The 20,213-nt window shown below is 38.2% G+C and overlaps 2 protein-coding genes across 2 annotated transcripts in view; both read right to left on the reverse strand.

Annotated features, from left to right (window-relative positions):
* LOC115066922 (abl interactor 1-like) overlaps positions 1-686 on the reverse strand; it is an 878-nt gene extending 192 nt beyond the window's left edge. Inside the window, exon 1 of the mRNA XM_029553997.1 lies at positions 355-686. Coding sequence (XP_029409857.1) covers positions 355-639 — 285 coding nt within the window. The 5' untranslated portion in view covers positions 640-686. The remainder of the gene's footprint in view (positions 1-354) is intronic.
* A 3,663-nt stretch (positions 687-4,349) lies between these two features.
* Positions 4,350-20,213, reverse strand: part of Trpa1 (transient receptor potential cation channel subfamily A member 1) — a 51,291-nt gene continuing 35,427 nt past the window's right edge. Inside the window, exons 19-27 of the mRNA XM_029553975.1 lie at positions 19,444-19,591; positions 18,057-18,146; positions 14,366-14,535; positions 11,893-12,022; positions 11,295-11,477; positions 8,949-9,017; positions 7,829-7,939; positions 6,223-6,320; positions 4,350-5,476 (exon numbers count right to left, since the gene is read on the reverse strand). Coding sequence (XP_029409835.1) covers positions 5,266-5,476; positions 6,223-6,320; positions 7,829-7,939; positions 8,949-9,017; positions 11,295-11,477; positions 11,893-12,022; positions 14,366-14,535; positions 18,057-18,146; positions 19,444-19,591 — 1,210 coding nt within the window. The 3' untranslated portion in view covers positions 4,350-5,265. The remainder of the gene's footprint in view (positions 5,477-6,222; positions 6,321-7,828; positions 7,940-8,948; positions 9,018-11,294; positions 11,478-11,892; positions 12,023-14,365; positions 14,536-18,056; positions 18,147-19,443; positions 19,592-20,213) is intronic.

Below are 20,213 nucleotides of genomic sequence, written 5' to 3' on the forward strand. Positions count from 1 at the left end.
ACTCTTAACCACTAAGCCATCTCTCCAATTCCATACAACACTTTTAAATCACTGTATCAAAGTAGAATACTTCCATTTAGAAACAAAAGAAAATTATGAAAAACTGTTATGCTATGCCAACAGCCTCATACACCCTGCACTTCCTACTCTTAAGTGATCATCCAAATGGTGGATGGATTTCTATACCATCCAGGTTTGTGTAGGTGCTCTCCAGCATGTACACACCACAACAAAATCTCTGAATGACAGATTTCTTTGCATGCATCCTCATAATTAAGCAATGGATGACTATACTTAAGACACATGCTGCCATTTGATTAAGCATGAACCTAAAAGATTTTTATAAGCTATTACCTGTGAGATATGATTGATGGAAGATTCCATTCTCCGAAGCTGAGAGGCCTGGATGTCCAGCAGCTGGAGAACATTGTTGGCCAATGCATTTATTTGATAAGCAACACTAGCTAGAGATTGGATTGTGTACGCTTTGGTCTCTTCCAGAGCTTTTCTCTTGTCTGTAGCCTGTGTGTAGTTGTTTTCACAGTAGTCTGCCACCCGGGTCAGGTTCTGGTAGCTCTCTATCAGCGCCCTCTTGCCGGAAGGGATCTCCTCCTCTAGAAGCATCTGCAGCTCTGCCATTTTCCACCGCTCTGCATCGCTTCCCCGCGCGGAAGTGAACACACCAGAGATCGCGACGACTGAGCTCACGGCCCCACCAGCAGCCACCGTGCCCCCGCCGGGTACTCCCCTACTGTCGGCCCAGTTGCTGATAGCCCAAATCCGCCACCACCACCTCCACCAGATGACATTCCCATGTTTGATGACTCTCCACCTCCACCACCACCACCTCCAGTGGACTATGAAGATGAGGAAGCTGCAGTAGTTCAGTACAGTGACTCCTATGCAGATGGGGATCCTGCATGGGCCCCCAAGAACTATATTGAGAAAGTTGTTGCAATATATGATTATACAGAAGACAAGGACGATGAGCTGTCGTTTAAGGAGGATGCAATCATCTATGTTATAAAGAAGAATGACGATGGCTGGTTTGAAGGAGTCTGCAATCGAGTGACTGGACTCTTTCCTGGGAACTATGTTGAGTCAGTCATGCACTATGCTGATTAGGGTTTGGTTTTTTTGTTTTGTTTTGTTTCTGTTTTTTTAAAAAGAATACTTTTTTCTTTCTGTTTTTTTCTTTCCATGTAGGTTCTTATTACTCATACTGTGGGACTCTATGGTTAACAGGATTGTCTTAATGTTTTAAAATGTACCCATATTTTCAGGACATGCTATATGATTGGTATATTTGAATTTCTACCTATAAGCATAAATCTGAGGCAGTCTGTGTATTGCTGAACAGCAGTTTATACAACAGGATGCCTATAATTGATTATGCATATGTACTTACACATTGATAACTTTATGACCAGCTTAGATATTCTGGGGATATGGGGTATTATATTTAACACATCATGATTCAGAATGTACCATTACATGTTTCAGTGCAGCATGGTTACTAACACTATGTCAGACTAATATTAAAATCAGAAAACTTAAATGCTGGTGCTGGTCATACTTTTTGTTTAAATTCTCATTTAAAAAAATACTGTGTTTAAAGCATGCATAAAATTTTATGTATTGAAATATACTTAAAAATTCCAAGATACTTCCAATTTGTGTAACACTTACCTGAGTATTCATACTTGAGTCTTTAAGGATACCATGTGAAACAAAGGGTTATCTGTAATGTTGTAATTTGTATCTAAGTTTTTTAATGAGTAAAATTTGCATTATAAATTTTTCCATTCCTAAATACATAAGTGAACCAAAGGAAAAAAAATAGTGATGTTGGTCTACGGTGAGTAGTAGAGTTGATGCTTCATTAATTATTGCTGATTTAAGTCTAAGACAAAAGTAAAGATAAAAACACTGAAATATTGTTTTAATAGAAGTTTTCTCGAGCTAGGATATTGAGCTCCAAAATTATCTAGGAGCTTCAGTCTGTTACAGATGCCAACTAGTCAACTTCAAGGAAATTCAATGAGTAATTGGCAGGATGAGAAAATCCCAGTGCTTTGTGATTGCCTTTATGCTATGCCCATTTTCTTACATTTCAATAGCATTTACTGAGCTAGATACCCTGTGTGCATGTTGTCCAAACCTACCCAGCACCACAAGGAATGTATGGTATTATCATCACTTTGAAGATGTTTGATATAATAGCGTTACTGACTAAGAGGAACCAGAGTCAATATGAAGGCAAAAGTTATCATATTTTAAAGTACAAACTTCATTGCTCATGCTGACCATAGTCAAAAATCATAAAACAACCCAGGTTGAAGCAGTGGAGGAAAAGGCAGAAAAGTCTGGCTTTTGTGACTTGTCCACTATTTAGAAATAAGTCAGTTGCTCTCTAGGACACAGGACAAATACTATTAAGGACATTAGAGTACTTTTCTGAGACATTTTTTAAACTATCCTTTTCTGGTCTAAATATGTTATTTTCACTGATTTTATCACCTAAAATTGATGAGTGGACCATGAACTTCAGAAGTCTACTCTGTGCCTCAAAGAGGGGTGCAAATAATAGTTACCATTAAAGGCAGAAGTAGAAGAGGAAAAGCCATGTATATCAGTTCACAAGAGGCAGGAAACAATCATACTGGATCATTCAGGAGGGTTCCTACATGGAGGTGCCACATAAACTGAACTTTGAAAGCTCTAGAGAAAGGATAGGTTGAGTGTAAGACAGTAGAGGTAGGGAGGTGGGAAAACTTGAACATTTTGGATCAAGAGCAAGAAAGAAAAAGATAAAAAGATAAATTATATTGAGGAGCCAAATTAAGAAGGTTAGGTTATTTTTCCAGAACAAAAGTCTTTATGACATTTTATTTATAATTCATTTGGTAGTATTGAGGATGGACCTAGGGCACATGATATGAAAGCATTCTACCTCTGAGATATCACCCCTGAATGGATATGAAACCTTAGAGCTCTGCTTTAGAAAGAGTGCCTCAACGTGTCTTGATGTATATGTCAGATTCAAATCTAGGAGCCCGAGAGAATGCCAGTATCATTGATGGAAAGCAGGAAGCCAAAATCTGGTTTGTGCGTAGCTCTTCCACTAAATTCAGGTTGCATGTGTTTAATTTGAAAAACTATGGAAATAGAAGACTGTGCTTTGTGTGAAGGGAGAAAAGAGATTCTGTCAGTTTGCCAATTCTAAGCTTCTAAGCAAAACTCTGATGGTAATGAGATGGTCAAGAACAGACTTCAGGGATGTAAACAGCAAGGCAGCTGTCAGAAAGAGAAGCAGTGGATCGGACAGAATAAATGGTGTTTGGAGGTGAAAGTATAATTTCTGGAAGCAAATGATATCTCATCAAATTATAAGTTTCTGTGGAGCTTACAGATTGTTGCGGTCATTATAATACAACCTATATATTTTAGTATTCTCTGCAACAGCTGTGGGAGAATGTTTCACATGCTCTTGATGCTCAGTAAGGCAGAAGATTTATACCCTTCTTTAAAATACATACTGTACAGAATTTGAGGCCTGTGAAGGACTTGGTTTTATAATGAGGAGATGTCTGTTTATTGCCCTGAGTTAAGGATCTCCAGTTTTATTACTTTAGGAAAACAAAGATATTCACATCAAAGATGAAGGCACCTATAGCATTATCTCTAAGTTATGTGTTCTGTTAGACCACAAATGTAAAAATGTCTGATTTTAAAATATGACAAATCACTGTGGGGCACTGAGTACTGAATTTGTACTGAATGCATGTGACAACAAGGAGGTAGAAGGCACCAAGATGTCCATGTCTTAAACTAGGTAACTCCATTGTGGTGGGCACACAAAATGAGATGGCAAGCAGGTGCCAGAGGCCTTGTACTAGAGGAGCATATGGCAAGCTTCATCTTCTAAGTGTAAAGTCCAGTGGAAAAAAGTAGCACATAGAATAAGCACCACAAAACAGTGACATGGATGTATACACCACTGTTCATACATTGTACAAGGACACACCCACAGCCAAAGACATAGTCATTGGGATAATTGTCTCCTGAATTGCTGAGGGAACAAACATGGGCATTGGGATGCAGGGGAGGATAAAATAAAGCATAAGAAGGGCTTTCAGATGCCCAATGAGGCATAAAGTGAAGAGCTGATGGAGGCATATTTGCAGTTTTCAAAAAGCTAAATGCAGTATATATATATATATATATATATATATATATATATATATATATCCTGAGAAATGACTATATAGGCTTACCTTTGGGGTACTAGTTACTTTCTGTTGCTATGAGAAAACACCATGAACAAAAGCAACATGAGAAAGAAAGTTTATTTTGGCTTCCAGTTACAGAGGGAGAGTCCATAATGGCAGGGAGGGCATAGGAGCAGACTACAGACCAGGGAGCTGGATGATCACATTTCCATTCACACAGAGAAAGCAGGGAAAGCAAGCAGGAAGCAGGGTGGGGCTGTAACCCCTCAAAGCCTACCCCTAGTGACATATTTCTTCCAGGGCTGCACTTTTTAAAGGTTCTATCACCTCACCTCCCCAAACAGTGCCACAAGCTGGGAGCTAAGTGTTCCAATGAATGAGCTTATGTAAAGAGGGTATTTCTCATTTAAACTACCATGATTGTCAAGCACAAACAGGGAGGAAACAGATATGATCTGCCACAACATTCACTCTTATCATAGGTCTACTAATTAGGGCTTCAGCTATATAGCTCAAAGTGACATCAGATATGATGAGACAAGCAAGAAAGGGTGGGACTGTTATTTAATTATAGTAGGAACAGAGATCACAGGGTCCTACCCCAGGGTTTTCAAACACAGGAAACCTTTTCATGTGATAGCAGTTGGTACAATTATCTAAGGCATCTCATGTCATATAATTATCAAGCAGGAATCTAATATTGACATTTGTGTTTTGTCTTAATAGTTATATTTAATACTTCTTGTCTTTCATACTGTATGTTCTAGCAAATTTGGTTTCTATCCATTCAAATGAGATTATCATTTATTAAAGTTCAATTTCACTACATCAGTAAGCATATTCTTAATACACAGTGATTGGCAGAAAATATGAGCATATATATCTATAGAGAGATAATTCATAGGAACCATATTTTTCTATGCAGCAACATCAATCAAATTTCTGTTTCTTTGCTCTTTCCAAATTGAAATTCAGTGCAGTAAATCAAACAGTGCCCCACCCCCACAAGAAGCCCCATTCAAGATCTGGATAACTAGTAATTGGGATACTGTGTTTTTGTCTTAACTGCGTTCAACACAAAATTCCATTTGCTATGCATTTGTTCTAGCCGCTCTTTTTTGAACTTGTCTTGGAAAGAACAGTGGTTATCTTCATCTTCTGTCTCTGAGATGATCTCCATCTTCTGAATGATGAGTTTGATCAGCTCATGCTGCTTTTCCAAGAGCGAAGTGAGGTCCTTCAGCCTATAAGAACATACATGTGTCGTGAGCCTATTTTCAATGTTCTGTATCAGATTAACTGTGCTCAGATTATAGCCTCATAGTAGTCACCACATTCTTGAAGTTTAAGCAGTTTTCTCAAAGTTACATGAGTAGTTTGTGGCCTATTGGTTTTATCCCAGTTACTAACTTGAAACTTGTGCAGAGAGGTTGAACAGCTTTCTCATGTTCATAGTAAATGTTGTTTAGGAACCTAAGTTCAGGAAAACAAGCCATAAAGCCCTCATGCTTGTCCCCTGTCTACTGCATAGCAACTCCAGAAATCCTCAAGCCTTTTAGGGCTTTGTTATATGAACTCAGACAGCTTATGAAGAATACACTTATGAGAATGCAACCGAGAGTGAGGAAATCAGCATTTATTTTTTTCCCAGTTTTAAGGAAGCACTTTTTAACTTTATAAAATTTTATTGAGAATTCTGTACATACATATAAGGTGTTTTGATCAAATCCATGCCCATTCCCTCCCTCCAGCTCTTCCCATTTAATTTTTACTCACTTATTCCTTACAAGGTAAACTGGTTAGTGAATAGCAACAAATAAATTGTTGGGTCTAAAAAATGTCTCCTGATTCTTAGTGCTTAGCCCTATCCTTCAATAAAGCCTGATTTCCAATAGGAAATAAAGACCAGTGTGTAATGTAACTGTTCCCAATACATTATAATTTAAGAATTTTAAATTTTTTACATGCCAATAGATGGAAAAGTACCTACCGGTATTTCTGTTTCAATATTTCCATTTCCAAACATGTATCAGTATTTGGTATTTCTTGTCTTGCTTCTTGGGTACAAAGAAAGTAATGAAAAAATCGCTGTGGGATAAAACATGATAGTTACTAAAGTCAAATTGAATTCAGGAACTATTTCACAAGTATGTACCAAAAGTCTGTCTCTAAGTCAGGCTCAGTAGGACAAATATTCATAAACCACTGCTGTAACCCTCAAAGAGCTCCCAGTCCACTATGAGAAACAATAATGTCAAAAGCTATCAGTAAGGTCATACATATGTGGAAAGTGAAATATGCAAATAACATAGAAGACATAAATGGGGGAGGATTGTTTAAGAAAGGGCTTAACTCTATGTATCTTTCCTAAATTCTCAAGCATCATACACAATAGTATTCTATAAAGATTTATTAATCCAACTACTGAACAAAATTTCACATATAGACATTTCTGGCATTACATCTTAATAATTTTTAAGTTTAGTGCCCTCTATTTTTTCTAGGACTAGAGATTGAACTCAAGGCTTTTCACATGCCAGGGAAGCGCTTTACCAATGAGCCACACCCCAGCTTAATTGAGTGTCCTTTAAACGGTAGGTGACTAGAGATGGTTAAAGGTAAAAATTAAATGACCAAGAATGAGATAATTCTAGGAGTCCAGGTCAACAAGAAAGTCAAATGGACTAAATATGGAGATGAGTGGACCACAGGAAAGGAACAGGGAGGGAGATGTTAAGCATGGCCAGCTTGGGCTGGGATCTTTTCACTGTTCCCCTGAAGGAGGTTTCAAAAGGGACTGAGGCATGGCAGGAATGAAGCTTGGTTTGGGGCCTGCTAAATTTGAATTTATTTTAAGACAGAGAAGTGGAGATGTTGTGGAGGCAGTTGCGTACAGGGGCCTGAACCACAAAAAGTAAGCTCTCAGCTAGAGAAGCAAATTGCTGGATATTCTGTTTTTAGGTGATGATCACAACCATGAACAAGGTGAGGAGATAGTGTGGAGTTAAAGTTTAAATTGATACTCAATTATCATTTGTGACTACACATGGTAAAGCAACTTGCAAAAACCTCAGGAAAGACTTTGATAGAGATTGGGGAGCCCAGGCTAGTCAGAATTAGCACCCAGAATTTCTGACTCTTAGTATGGTCCTCTCTGTTATAATTTCCTGGCTGGGCTTGGTCTTTGATAACTACATGTCTTCTATAGTATATCTATGTGTGTTCTTTATTGCGCATTCTATATATCACTTAAGACATATACAAACATATGGCTATAAATCTATACATCTTATATGGCAGGTGACTGGGGAAAACAAATGACGTATTCCTACTCAGTTAGGAAGCTACTAGAAGGGTACACCTTCTCCACCCACGTTTGCTCTCACAGGGATGTGATACTATGAATGGACAGATGTCTCCCTCCCAACATCCCATTACTTTCATGTAATGGTTGGTATCCTTTAAAAAGCACAGCAACTTCTTTCCCACAGGTAGAGTAGATAGATTCAAACCTTCACAAGGACACCAATAAGGTCAGCACAATGAATGAATGCCAGGCAGCATCATTTAGGATGCTCTTTCTTAAGTGTACTTACTAACATCCTTCCATGTCTGGGTCTGTTGGGATACACTATGGTAGACTTCTGGTCTACTTTGCGTAAGTACCAGAATGGCAGCTTTTTCTCCAAGTTGGTATGAAGTTCCACCTAAAATGCATGTCGGATTTATTGATAAGATTGTTAGTTAGCATCTGGAAATCTTACACCTTGTAGAAGCATTCATCAGTCCAGCAAAATGAAAACAGATGTCCATGTCCTGATTTATGCACAGCAGCTATGCTGGCCAAGCTTCCTTAGGCCCCACTTCTGTTATCTTCATCTTGTGAGGGCGGAGAATAACTCTTCACACATTAAGAAAACAACTTGAAGCATTTTATTTACTGACCTTTCTTTCAGTGCTAAGGCGTTTCTTTGTTGTGGGTCGGGCCTTCCACCACCTGGGCAACACTATCACCCATCCCCAAGAGCCATCCTTTTAGGCCAGGGTTCTCACAATATCACCTTAGCTATCTACCCTACTAGCTCTTGGCCCATCCTTTATCAATGCTTAGCCCCTCTCTTTCTGTGTATGTGTATGTGTTACTGAGGATCAAACTCAATGCCTTGCATATGTTAGGCAAAAGGCTTTTCCACGGAGCTACACCCTAGCATCTCAACATCTACTGCCCACCATCTTTCAAAATTCTGACTCATCCCAGTATGGGCTACAAAATGAGTTCAAGGTAAGCCTGGGCTACATAGGGAGCCCTTATCTTAGAATACACACACACACACACACACACACACGCACGCACGCACGCACGAACAAACTTCACAACAGTGATGTTTTTGGTCCAGCAGCTAATCTAGCTACTTAGTTGGCCACATGTTAACCTGAAAAAGGATCCAGACAGTTTCTAAATTTTTCTGCATAGATTTTCCAGAATATTTTTTCATAGTTCCTTATACTATGAAATAGTATACTATTAATACTTTGATTATAATAGGAATGCCAGAGAACACACACACACACACACACACATGCAGAAGAGAACTCTTCAATATGGAGATAATGTCTATATTAAGTAACCATGTCCTTAGAAAATCAGCTATTCTTACATATAAGTAACTATGGTAGAGTAAATTTTGAAAGGCTTTAAATAAGTATTACGCTTACCTGCATAGCAATCCTTTTTAACGATGCATGTTTCTGAACCTCAGCAATGTCACCAACTGCCAAACCAATCTAGAGTATGATATAAAGATTAATCATGGCTCACTGAAAATGTACTTAAGGTTGGTCTTATTCTGTTCAGGCTTCAATAATAAAATAACTTAGACTGAGTAGTATATAAAATGAACTTATTCTTCACAGTTCTGAGTGGTCTGAAATGAAGGTGCTAGTGGACTCAGTGTCTCTTGTGTGTCTTCTACATATTCTTAAGTGGTAGAGGCAAGAAAGGTATATCAAGCTCCCATACACCTTTTATATAGGCTGTTCATGAGTGCTCTGTCATCATGTCCTCCAGAGGCCACACTTTTCAATAATATCACCTTATGATTAGGTATCAACATGTACATTGTGAAAGGACAAAAATGCTCAAATCATGGCAAGGTCTCTCTGCCAAAGTGGAGGAGTGGGCATAAGATCTACTGGTAGTGTAGTGGTCTTGCAATATTTTGTTAATATACTTTACAGAAGACTGCAAGCATAGATTCTTTTGTAAAAGAGATGACCACATTGCTGGACCCAATAACCTTAACTCTTATCATGAAGTTGTAGGACATATGGATTAAGCTAAAATTCATTTTAAAATAAAACTTAGTTTTGGAGAAGACAGAGTGATATGCTATCAAACGCGATTCGGTATACCACACAATGTGGTTAGGAACTCTAGGAGTTTAACAGCTACAGCTGATAAAAGTGACTTGACAACATGGAAAAATTGAAACACTAAGCTTGGAGAATAGACAGTTTATACCTTATGTATGTTCAGTATTAAGAAAAGAACTTTTCCTGGGATGGTGAGACTCTACCTAGGAACGCCTCAACATCCATGGCTAGACAGTATTAGATCAAGGGAGGCTGTTTGCTCAATCCAATTGAGTTAGTGTGCTTCTTTCACTCTTTCACTTTAGTTTTTTGTCTTTTTTTTTCCAGAGCTGAGGACCAAACCCAGGGCCTTGTGCTTGCTAAGCAAGCTCTCTACCACTGAGCTAAATCCCCAACCCCCGCTTTAGTTTTTGACATTGCACCCTGGCTTTGCTGAATCAGTATCTTGCATGCTTCACCAGAAGAGAAGCCAATAGCTACTCTTAAGAAGCTCGAGCTCCTGGAATCTCCATGAGAGAAAGAATCTATCTATCCCTCTGTGTGACCAATACTTAGAGGAGAGTGGAGCAGGGCACATAGCAAGACGGCAAAATATTTGCTGAAGGAATGAACAGTGGGAGAATACATTTTAGGAATTTCAAATTAGTACCAACTCTGTATGCATAATTCATAAGTTTTATTTGACAAGCTTGTGATTTTGAATTTGCAGTGCTTTAGCTAAGAGCTCCAGATGCCTCCCATCTAAACTGATCATGTGGCACATGCTGTTTCATGTACACAACTATGCTTTCCTAAGCTCTGAAGACAACGAAGCTTCCTAGCCATGAAACAGGTCAATTGTTCACATCTCATAGGATGAGTAGGCATAGAATGTTTCTCCTGTCTCAGGTACTATTTCAGAGTTGTTTATTAGCTCATTTAATCTTCACAAAACCCTAAGAAGTAGATGTCATTATTTTTTTGATTTGTGCCTCAAAGCTGAGAACACAGAGGTGGTATCCAGTTCAGACCAAAGTGATGGGGATGAGGGCATTGGTTAAGGATGTCTGCTCAGGAGATGATGCCAGAACTGAGCTTTGAAAGCTTAGAATTGACCTATGGTTGCAGGGTCTTCCAAGAAAAAAAGCCTGCCTGCTCCAGGTTCCAGAGCCAGGAAGCAAAGGTGAAACTTCCGACTAAGGAGAGCTGGGGAAGATCAAAAGCGTGCAATGCTGATGGGTCTGGCTAGGTTAAAGCTTCTAAAGAGTTGCAGAAATAGTTTAACAGGCCCACTCTTAAAATAAAATGTCCTGCTTTTAATTAGCCATCCTTGTATTAAAAAGTGTAGGAAGGATTAGGCAGAGATGCAAGATAGTAGTAGACTCTTTGGATGACTGCAGGGATTGAGATCAAGTGGCTATGAGTGCACATGCCAACTGTTTAGAGAGGTGAGAGGCAAGTAATTACAGATAGAAGAAGAAAAGGAGGGAGGCAGAAATCAAGAGTATCTTCCCATGATCTGGACACAGTACCTTTGAACACAGAAACGATGAGCCGTTAAACCTCTCTTTATGAATTAGTTGCGCTTTACCAACATGAAGCTGACCAACACAACCTCAGTAGAGGGACATTTAAGAGGCTAAGAATAATTATCAATATTTAATGTCCTAAGTGGTGAAGAAATGGACAGTCCAAGGATAAATTACTTACAAGTAAATTCATGAGAACAATTGGGACAAACATGGTGAAGGCAATAAGTTGTCCAAAAGAAAGAATTGGATATGCCAATTTTTTTCTTAAGAACGGTTCTAGGAAGGAATCTCGATAATTGATGTCTCCTAGCATCATACTGAAGGTCTGGATTAAGGAAAGCAATGGAGAGCTGAAGGCATCCTGAGGACAGAGAAATAAACACAAAATAAAAAATGTATATGATGAAAACGTGTCCTGGAGAGTAAAATCATGAGCATTTTACCAAGAGTATTTTTTAAAATCAGTTACATAGCTATTGAGATGCAGTCATGAGAAATATTAATAAACTGCTAAGTCATCAAAAATGTTTTTAAGCACATATCACATTTTTGTGCTTTTACAAATTATTGATCATGGAAAAATTATCCTAGTAAAATTATACTTTTTCTACAATAAAATCATTTGATGATCTATCAGATAAAAATTGTTTGGTTAATGTTATAAATTTACTAGGGCATTGATATTTAAGTATAAATATATATTTCATAAATATATTGATAATGATTTCCCAATATGTTAATACTGATGAAGTCAGCTAGTAATGTAAATATCTCACTTGTAAATTCAGGAGCACATAAAAGCTGAGTCCAAAAGCCAAAAGAAGGAAGATGAACACCCCCGTCGATCTCAACAGCGTTTTAAATATCACCTCCAACATAACAATGAAAATTCCGCAATTCTCAAACCTAGAAAAGTAAAATGTATTAAAATATTTGCTCACTTGGAGGTCAAAGTGTGTTTCATTAGGTATTTTACATGTATTGTTCCAGGTAATAGATTTCATACATGCAATCACTAAAGCCAGTTATTTTGAAAAATAAAGAAATGCAAATTCATGAGTAACAAAGTCTTCCTTTCAAACTGTTCATCAAATTGCTTCTTTCTGTCTTGTTAATGTGATTTTTTCATCATATTTTCGATTCACCACTGGATAGTGATTTACCCAAAGTGGGAAAGAAAAATCATCACTTTCCAGTAACAAAGAAAACACCAGTTTTTATATAAATGAATTCAAGTCAGAAATTGTGTGACTTACAGAGACTGAGTAAATGAGCTTGCAAAAGTCCCCAGGATAGGGCCCAGAGTGCAGGCCTTACCCATCCTTAAGACCCACCTCCAGCAGCCTGCACTGTAAAATGCTTGGTTAGATAATCTGGCCTCTTTAAACAAGTTATAAGATGTAAAAAAAAAAAAAAAATCACTCCCTCATACATTGATAAATGTGTACATATATTATGTGTCAAACAGAAAACACAATTTTAGAAAAACACGAAAGGAACTTTAGCTACATTGCCCAAGAGACCCAGCAATGTAGAGAGATCACTGATAAGGATGAAGCAAAAGGAGCCCCACTTGCACATGCTTTCATTCAGGGCCACTGCTCTTCTCCCCAAACCACATCCTCCCTGAGGGGCCAAACTTCACTCTGTATTCCTGCACTCTTTACTGCAATTTAGATGAAACAGTGGGGGAAGTACATCCCTGTAGACACAATACTTCGGTCCAACCAGTGTTTTGATTTACCAGCTGAAATCTTCAATAAGTTGTCCTAATTCCGTGTTTCAGTTTCTTCTGTTACACAACGCAGGTCCTAACATTTAGTTCTTGCTATAACGACTGTAAAAAGTGTTTAGCTCAGCATTAACAATGGCAAGAATAACTTAGCCTAGTTGCCCTCTCTTGAATTAGCCTTTTTTGAGACAAGATCTCACTATGTAGCCCAGGTTGGCTTGAACTTTTGATCATCTCTGTCTCTGCCTCTCAAAGGACTATAGGCATGTGCCATATCACATAGCTTGAACTAGATTTTTTTATTGTCTTTCCTTATATTAATTAATTTTAGGTGTTTTAAGCAAACTAAATACTTATCAAATAATACCAGGTGAAATATGAATAGCCAACAATTTTCTTTCCATGTATGCCCACATTTAATCTAGCATTGTCTAGATCCAGACAGATTTGGCACTGAGGGGACATATGGCCCTGTCTGTAGACATTTTTGGTTGTCACACTGAAGATGGAGATCAGCTGCTGTGGGTACATGAGAGGGATGTTGTTAAATCCACAGCATGTTAAATGCACATGGCCACCCCTCCACACACTAACATATATAAAATGAATTAATTAGTCCTAAATTTCAAATTTCAGTAGCACACAAATTGACATATTGGACTGTCCACTGGACTCCAGAGCCCTGTACCTTCCAGGGTTAGACTATTGATGTATCTTCACATTTTAAAATGACTGGAAACAAGCAAAAAGTCAGATGTAAATTCATAAATTCATGTCACTTCTAATAGTTCTTCTTTATTGGGTGGGATTTTTCCCTGTGTTGTTCTTTTCTTAATCCTTTCACACTTTGTGGCATATTTAAAAATCTGTCTGTTGCAGAAAAAAAAAACCAGCATAGAACTGAGGAAAGCAGACCCCAATCTTAGCTGAAGAAATATTGGCAACTGATTACTGATTACTTGCACTGGGGAACATCTAGGGACACTGACTTGACACAGTGGGCCTTAACTCAGATGATAGAGTATATGGGTTCCAGTGGGGGGTCCTATGGGAGGGTGCTGGTGGGGACAGGGGTATAAAGATGATTAAGATCATTTGAGATGTTCTGTCTGTATGAAATACACAAAAATTCAATAAAAACAAATTTTTAAAAATCTGTTGCATGTTCTTTATTTTTTATCTTTATTGATTTTTTGGTGATTTATTTAAATATGTTTTAATAATATTTAGATCCCGTCCCATATCTGCACCCCTTTCTAATACCTCAAATTTCTGTATTCTGATACATATTAGAATATTCTCTCTCTCTCTCTCTCTCTCTCTCTCTCTTTCTCCCTCTCTCTCCATATATATAAGACTATAGTGCCTATAGTGCCAGGTTTGTGTCCCCAAATGCCCTTTGGTGTGGGTTCATCCACTGGGAAAGGGAGATTCATATTTGCTTGAGGATGAGACTCAACAGTTCTTTTGATACTAAAATGCTTAAAGGATGTGGAAATCACTCAAATTGGTCTCACCGTTGAAGATACAGTAGGAAGTTCATCCAGTAGAAGAATATTGATATGGCTCCACATTGCCACTGTACATGAGCTGGGATATTGAGAAACAAGGGCAGCACAAAGACGATACTCGTTGTGTAGATGATCCATTCCAGGGCATTGTTGTAATCCAGGAAATAATTCCTTTTCTGGAGAGAGGAGAATGAAGAGTTATAGCACATAAAGACCTGGTGTCTTATGGATTGTTATACATGCCTTTAGGACAAGATGTCACTCCTGCCATTCTTATTTGACTTATGGCTCCAGGGGTACAGATCAGTACGAGAGAATGGTTGAGTCTTTGGCTGGCCTGGTGCTATGGGAGTCTGATACCTAAGAAAATGCTACATACTTTTAGGCTTTTCCTGCAGAGGTCATGTTTCCTCTTAAGGAAACTGCTAAAAGATTGCAAACTGGTCTCATATTCCTGAGCTCTTTCTGCCTATAAGAACACACATGTAGTTGATCTGGATGCATGTGAACAAATCTGTAAGAGTTTGAGACTTAATCAGGAAGTGAAAACAAAGTATAGTGGTAGCTTGACTGAATGTTTTAGATATTAAATAGTCCATACTATAGAACATTTAACTATTAATCAGAAAAGAAGAAAAACTCTATCAGAAAATTCATGCAATTTTATTATTCATTCATTTAGACTATAATTTGTAGTAAATTTGTAATAAACAGGAAAATTAAGTAAAAAGATGAAAGAAACTAACAACAATCCAGCCTAACTCTCAGAGGTGTTACAATTTATTGAACAACAATATACAGTAAAGTATTTGTGATGTATCATAATACATGAATGCAAATTATTAACACAGATATCCATAGATTTATGTTATATAACAAAGAAAATTTTCAATAACTGTAATGTTATAAAAGATAGGACTTACAAAAATATTCAAAAACTACACAAAACCCCAAATTAGACTTTAAACCTGCACACTTAGAAATAATGGTTTTCTGCCATTTTCTAATCAAATCAAAGGTCATTGGATAATCTACATAATTAGGTCTAATCTGCTCATCCTATTAAAACTTAAGGAGCTGGGTGTGGTAGTGTATGCCTTTAATCCCAGGCAGGCAGACCTCTGTGAGGTTGACACCAGCCTGGTCTACATAGCAATTTCTGGGTCAGCTGGACTGACAGGAGACTGTCTCAAAAAACAAAAGGGGTTAAAGTACAAATATGCTATGAAAAATTTCCAAGCAAGTGTGGTTGCCCATGTCGATAATTCTAGCACTCTGGAGTTTGAAGCAAGAGGATAATGAATTCAAGGTCAGCCTCAGCCTCACCTATAGAGAAGGACTCCCACCTTGATTATTTCCAAATTTTATAATAACTTTGTACTTTAAAAAATTTTTTTTTTTTTAATTTTATGTGTATGAGTCAATTGCCTGCATGTATGTGAGTGTACCCATGTCATGCAGTACTGCAGAGGTCAGAAGAGCACATCAGATTCCCCTGGAACTGGAGTTAAGGACAGTTTGTAGCCAGCACGTGGGTGCTGGGAATTGAACCTGGGTCTTCTGCAAGAGCAGTCAATGCTCTTAATTGCTGAACTGTCTCTTCAGCCCCAACTTCGTACTTTTTTATTGATTTTTTTGTCTATATTTCATACAGAACATCCTAAACAATATTATTCATCTTTATACATGCATTCCAAATGGCACCCTCCCACAGTCTCACCTCCCCTCAACTAGAGCCCATATGTTCCACCATCCCTGTTACTGTCCACTCTTTTTGTTGTCAGTGCCTCCAGCCATTCCCCAGCACAAGTCCATCTGCTGAGTCTAGTCGGCCTATCTAGAGTCCCTTGTTTCTGGAAGGTCAGTTCTTCCTCACTAACAGCAAATCAGTTGTCAACATTCCTTTAGATAAGATTGGGGTCTGCTGTTCATTTCCCCTGTTCTATGCTGGGTTACTGTCTGGGAGTCTCTTGGGCCAGCCACCCTGGCCAACAACTCAAAGGAAGGTATTTCCTGTCTGGCATTGTTCTTCTTATGTAGCCTTTAGCTATACACATGGAATCTTAAAGAAATATACTGATCACTTTAATCTTTGGTTATACTTTCCTTTGAGGTATTTAATGCCATACAGTTGGCCCAAATAAACCAATTTATTTTTACTCTTGAGCTCCTTTGAGGTTCTGTTCCTCAAGGGTCACATGGGCTTGGGAGGAGCCGCTGGTTCCTTTCTTTTACCAGTTCCGCCTATGTGAAGATAAGTCAAAGGTCCTGCTCAACCGTGGCTGGCTTCACTTGGAAGCATGGAGGAAATGTCCCCTCTGTGTTGGCCCTCCTGTTTGTAGACTGGACACTGGTTCAAGTCTACCACGTTGGGTCTCCATGGCCTCCTTGATCAAGAGGACAGGTGACTCACCATAGTTACAGGACATTTTGAGAGATGCTCCATAGATAGTTCCTTGGAACTTAGTTGACCTTAGAGGGCAAGGATCCAAAACTGTCCTTGAAGTCCCTCTGAACAGATTAGTATAGGCCTCAAAGTATGGCTGTTAAACATCCAAGGTGGTTAGTTCCACCAGTCTTGTACTTTTAATTACCATGTGCAATGTATACAAAGCTTGGGCAAAAACCAAACATTCTCAGATAAACCTTGACTAGACATGTATTTTGTTCCTTGGATTAGTTGTATGTATAATCTGTCAGTAGGTTGTTGTACTAATATGGTTCCTTCTGTTTTTTTTTTAACTAGCTAGGCATTATTTATCTTTCTCATTGTCTCACCCTTCCACTATGGTTTCCCCATTTAAAGTGCCCCCATTTTTTCCAGTTTCTCCCTTAATAATACCCTTCTCCTATGGTTCTACCTCTCTTGAGCTCCTTCTTTCCCTTATCCCCAAGGTTCCTTGTTTAACCCTACCCCCCCATTTAAATAACGCCCCCCTTTTTTTGGTCTTTTTGAGACAAAGTCTCCCTGTAGCTCTAGTTGGCCTGGATTCACTATTGGGACCAGACTCGCCTTGAACTCACAGAGATCTGCCTGCCTCTGCCTCCCGAGTGCTGGGATTAAAAGCGTGCACCACCACGCCCGGCCAATAACCCCATATTTATCCATATCTCCCTTTGTAACACCTATTTCCTATTGTTCTTCTCTCTCAGGTTCTTTCTTTTAGCACCACATCCTTATAAGTGAGTATGTATCCAGACCTAACTTCAGGAACCAGGATAATGCAAAGGAACCAGGGAGGTAAAGGAAAAGAACTTTGTATTTTTTAATAAAGAAAAGCATTCCTATTAGGAGAAGAATTCAAAGATTGACCTCTTTGAAATGGGCTCTTGGTAAGTTCTTTATAGGTATTTATATTTCAAATTTCAAGTTGTGTTTACAGCAATAAAACCAAAAATCTACCATAAACAGAGTAGTTTAAATAGTACAAAAGCAAAACAGTAAAACATTCATAATGATAACTGTGGACAGACAGATCCACCTGAAACCCGCAATAGTGTGCTCCACTTACTCCTGTGCATCAGGCAGGCAATGACCGCATCTAAAACCATGTGACTTCTACATTTTGAAACATTGCATCAATGAAGATATGTGATTTTATCATGATAAATATTATTTTAAATAACCATTTCCCAATTAACTCATGCCTTATGTATTAAACCATTTACACCTTAGAGATACAGATTTACTATGTACCTGTTGGAAAATTTGGACCACTTCTTTGCAATATCCAAATATACTCGATAAAAAAACTAAAATCATGCATATTTTGATTGGAAATGAATCCTGAAACAAAAATTGTGAGACAAAGGAATTATGAAAGGCATAGGATTAGACATTTTATTTGCTTCATGATTTCCCACTAGTTATTTTATTTTTCTTCATTTTCATGCATTGTCCACATTTGAGTTAAACAGAATTTTACTGTCATGCCAATACTCATCTCATTTATTAGAGATGACACACACTTGCTTCTTTTTCTGTGTGTATGTTGTATGCCTGAGTGTATGCATGTACACCACATGAGTGCAGATGACTTCAGACAGCAGAAGAGAGTACTGGACCTCCTGAAACTGAAGTTACAGGCAGATGTAAGTCACCTGATATGGTCCTGGGACCTGAACCTGGGCCCTGCACAAGAGCAGCAAGTGCTCTTCACCACTGAGTTGTCTCTCCAGACCCAGTGTAGTCATTTCAACATTGGAAATTACAATGGAATACAAATCTGCAGACCTACATACATTTTTTTTAATTGTGGTAACGTATACACCATAAAACTTGGTACTTTAAATTTTTATTATTTGTCCATATATCTATCATCTATATATCTATCTATCATCTATCATCTACCTATCAATCATCTATCATCTGTCTATCATCTATCTGTCTGTCTATCTATCTATCTATCTATCTATCTATCTATCTATCTATCATCTATCTGTCATCTATTTATTTGTGTTTGCATGTTGCATGCCATGGCATGCAGGTAGAAGTCAAAGCACAGCTTATAGGAGCTAGTTCTTTCCTTCCATCATGTGACTCTTGGGAATTGAGCTCAGGTCCTCAGGTTCTGAGGCAGGGCCGGTGCTTTTAACCACTAAGCAATCTCACTGCCCTCCCAAATTTGCCACTTTAAAAGCTCTACATCTTACCTATGCATTTATGTTATAAAATGCATGGTTTCATGACATAAGCAGTCATGATATTACCTCACCATCACTACTATCTAGCTCCAAAGCTTTTCCATCTCTCACAGAGAAATCCCATGCTCACTAAGTATCTCTCCCCATTTCCCTTTCCCCGAAGTCCCTAGCAACTGCAAATCAATATTATTTCAACATTCAAGCTAATAGCTCATACATTCCTTTGCATTCTCATTTATTGACCTATTTACTAACATTTATTCTTATTCCATTCAAGATTTTAGAAGAAATGCATCATATATAAGCTCTAGAGGTATTTCACAATGATCAAAGTCAGATTTATTATAGGCTTGTTCTCTGTAAGGAAAAAATATCATTTTTACAATCCTTTATTTTACTTTTGAAAATTTGATATTTAAAAATACCGTAGTGTCTACTACCTCCAGTTGATCACTAGTTTCACTGATTATTCCTGTTGAGTTGAAAGCCATCCCTGGCTTTATATTAACCACAAGAAGTGTCATTGGAATGAGACCAAGACAGTAAGATCCTAGGTTCATCATATGGGCTCTGAATCCATAGGCACACCTACAAAAAATGAGCAAACCACAATTGAGTCATTCCAAGAAAAATATTAAGATATTTACAGGAAAAGCTGTCACAATCACTTTCAGAAATCTACTTTATAAATTCAATGACTTTTGGAGCTAAAAGTAATTTTAATTTATTTTTTAAAAATATTTGTCTATTATTCTTATTTTTCATATGTATACTGTCTAAATGTATGTGAGTGCACCCATGTCATGCAATGCCCACAGAGGTCCAAAGAGGGCATCACGTACCCTGGAACTGGCGTTATGGAAGGTTGTTAGCCATGTGGGTCCAGAACCCAGGTCTTCTGGAAGAATGGCCAGTGCTCTTAATCACAGGATTATCTCTCCACCCCCCTAATTTACTTTCTTCATTCTCAGAGACAGAATCTCAGCTTCTAAGCAAATGACCAAGTTACTTCTATGTCTCACCAATTCATGGAAAACAGAGTGTTGAGTTCATGTGTCCTAGCTGCAAACTGAGACTTTCCCACAACATCCCTTCTACCTCATTGCCTCCTAAACTTCATGACCCAGTCTGATGGTTTGTGCCTCAGACAACGATTTCCTCTGACCCCTCACACACTTCAAATTTATTGTCAGAAACAGATGATGCCAAA

This window comes from Nannospalax galili, unplaced genomic scaffold, assembly GCF_000622305.1.
Source record: "Nannospalax galili isolate Female #2095 unplaced genomic scaffold, S.galili_v1.0 scaffold102, whole genome shotgun sequence".
NCBI lineage: Eukaryota > Metazoa > Chordata > Mammalia > Rodentia > Spalacidae > Nannospalax > Nannospalax galili.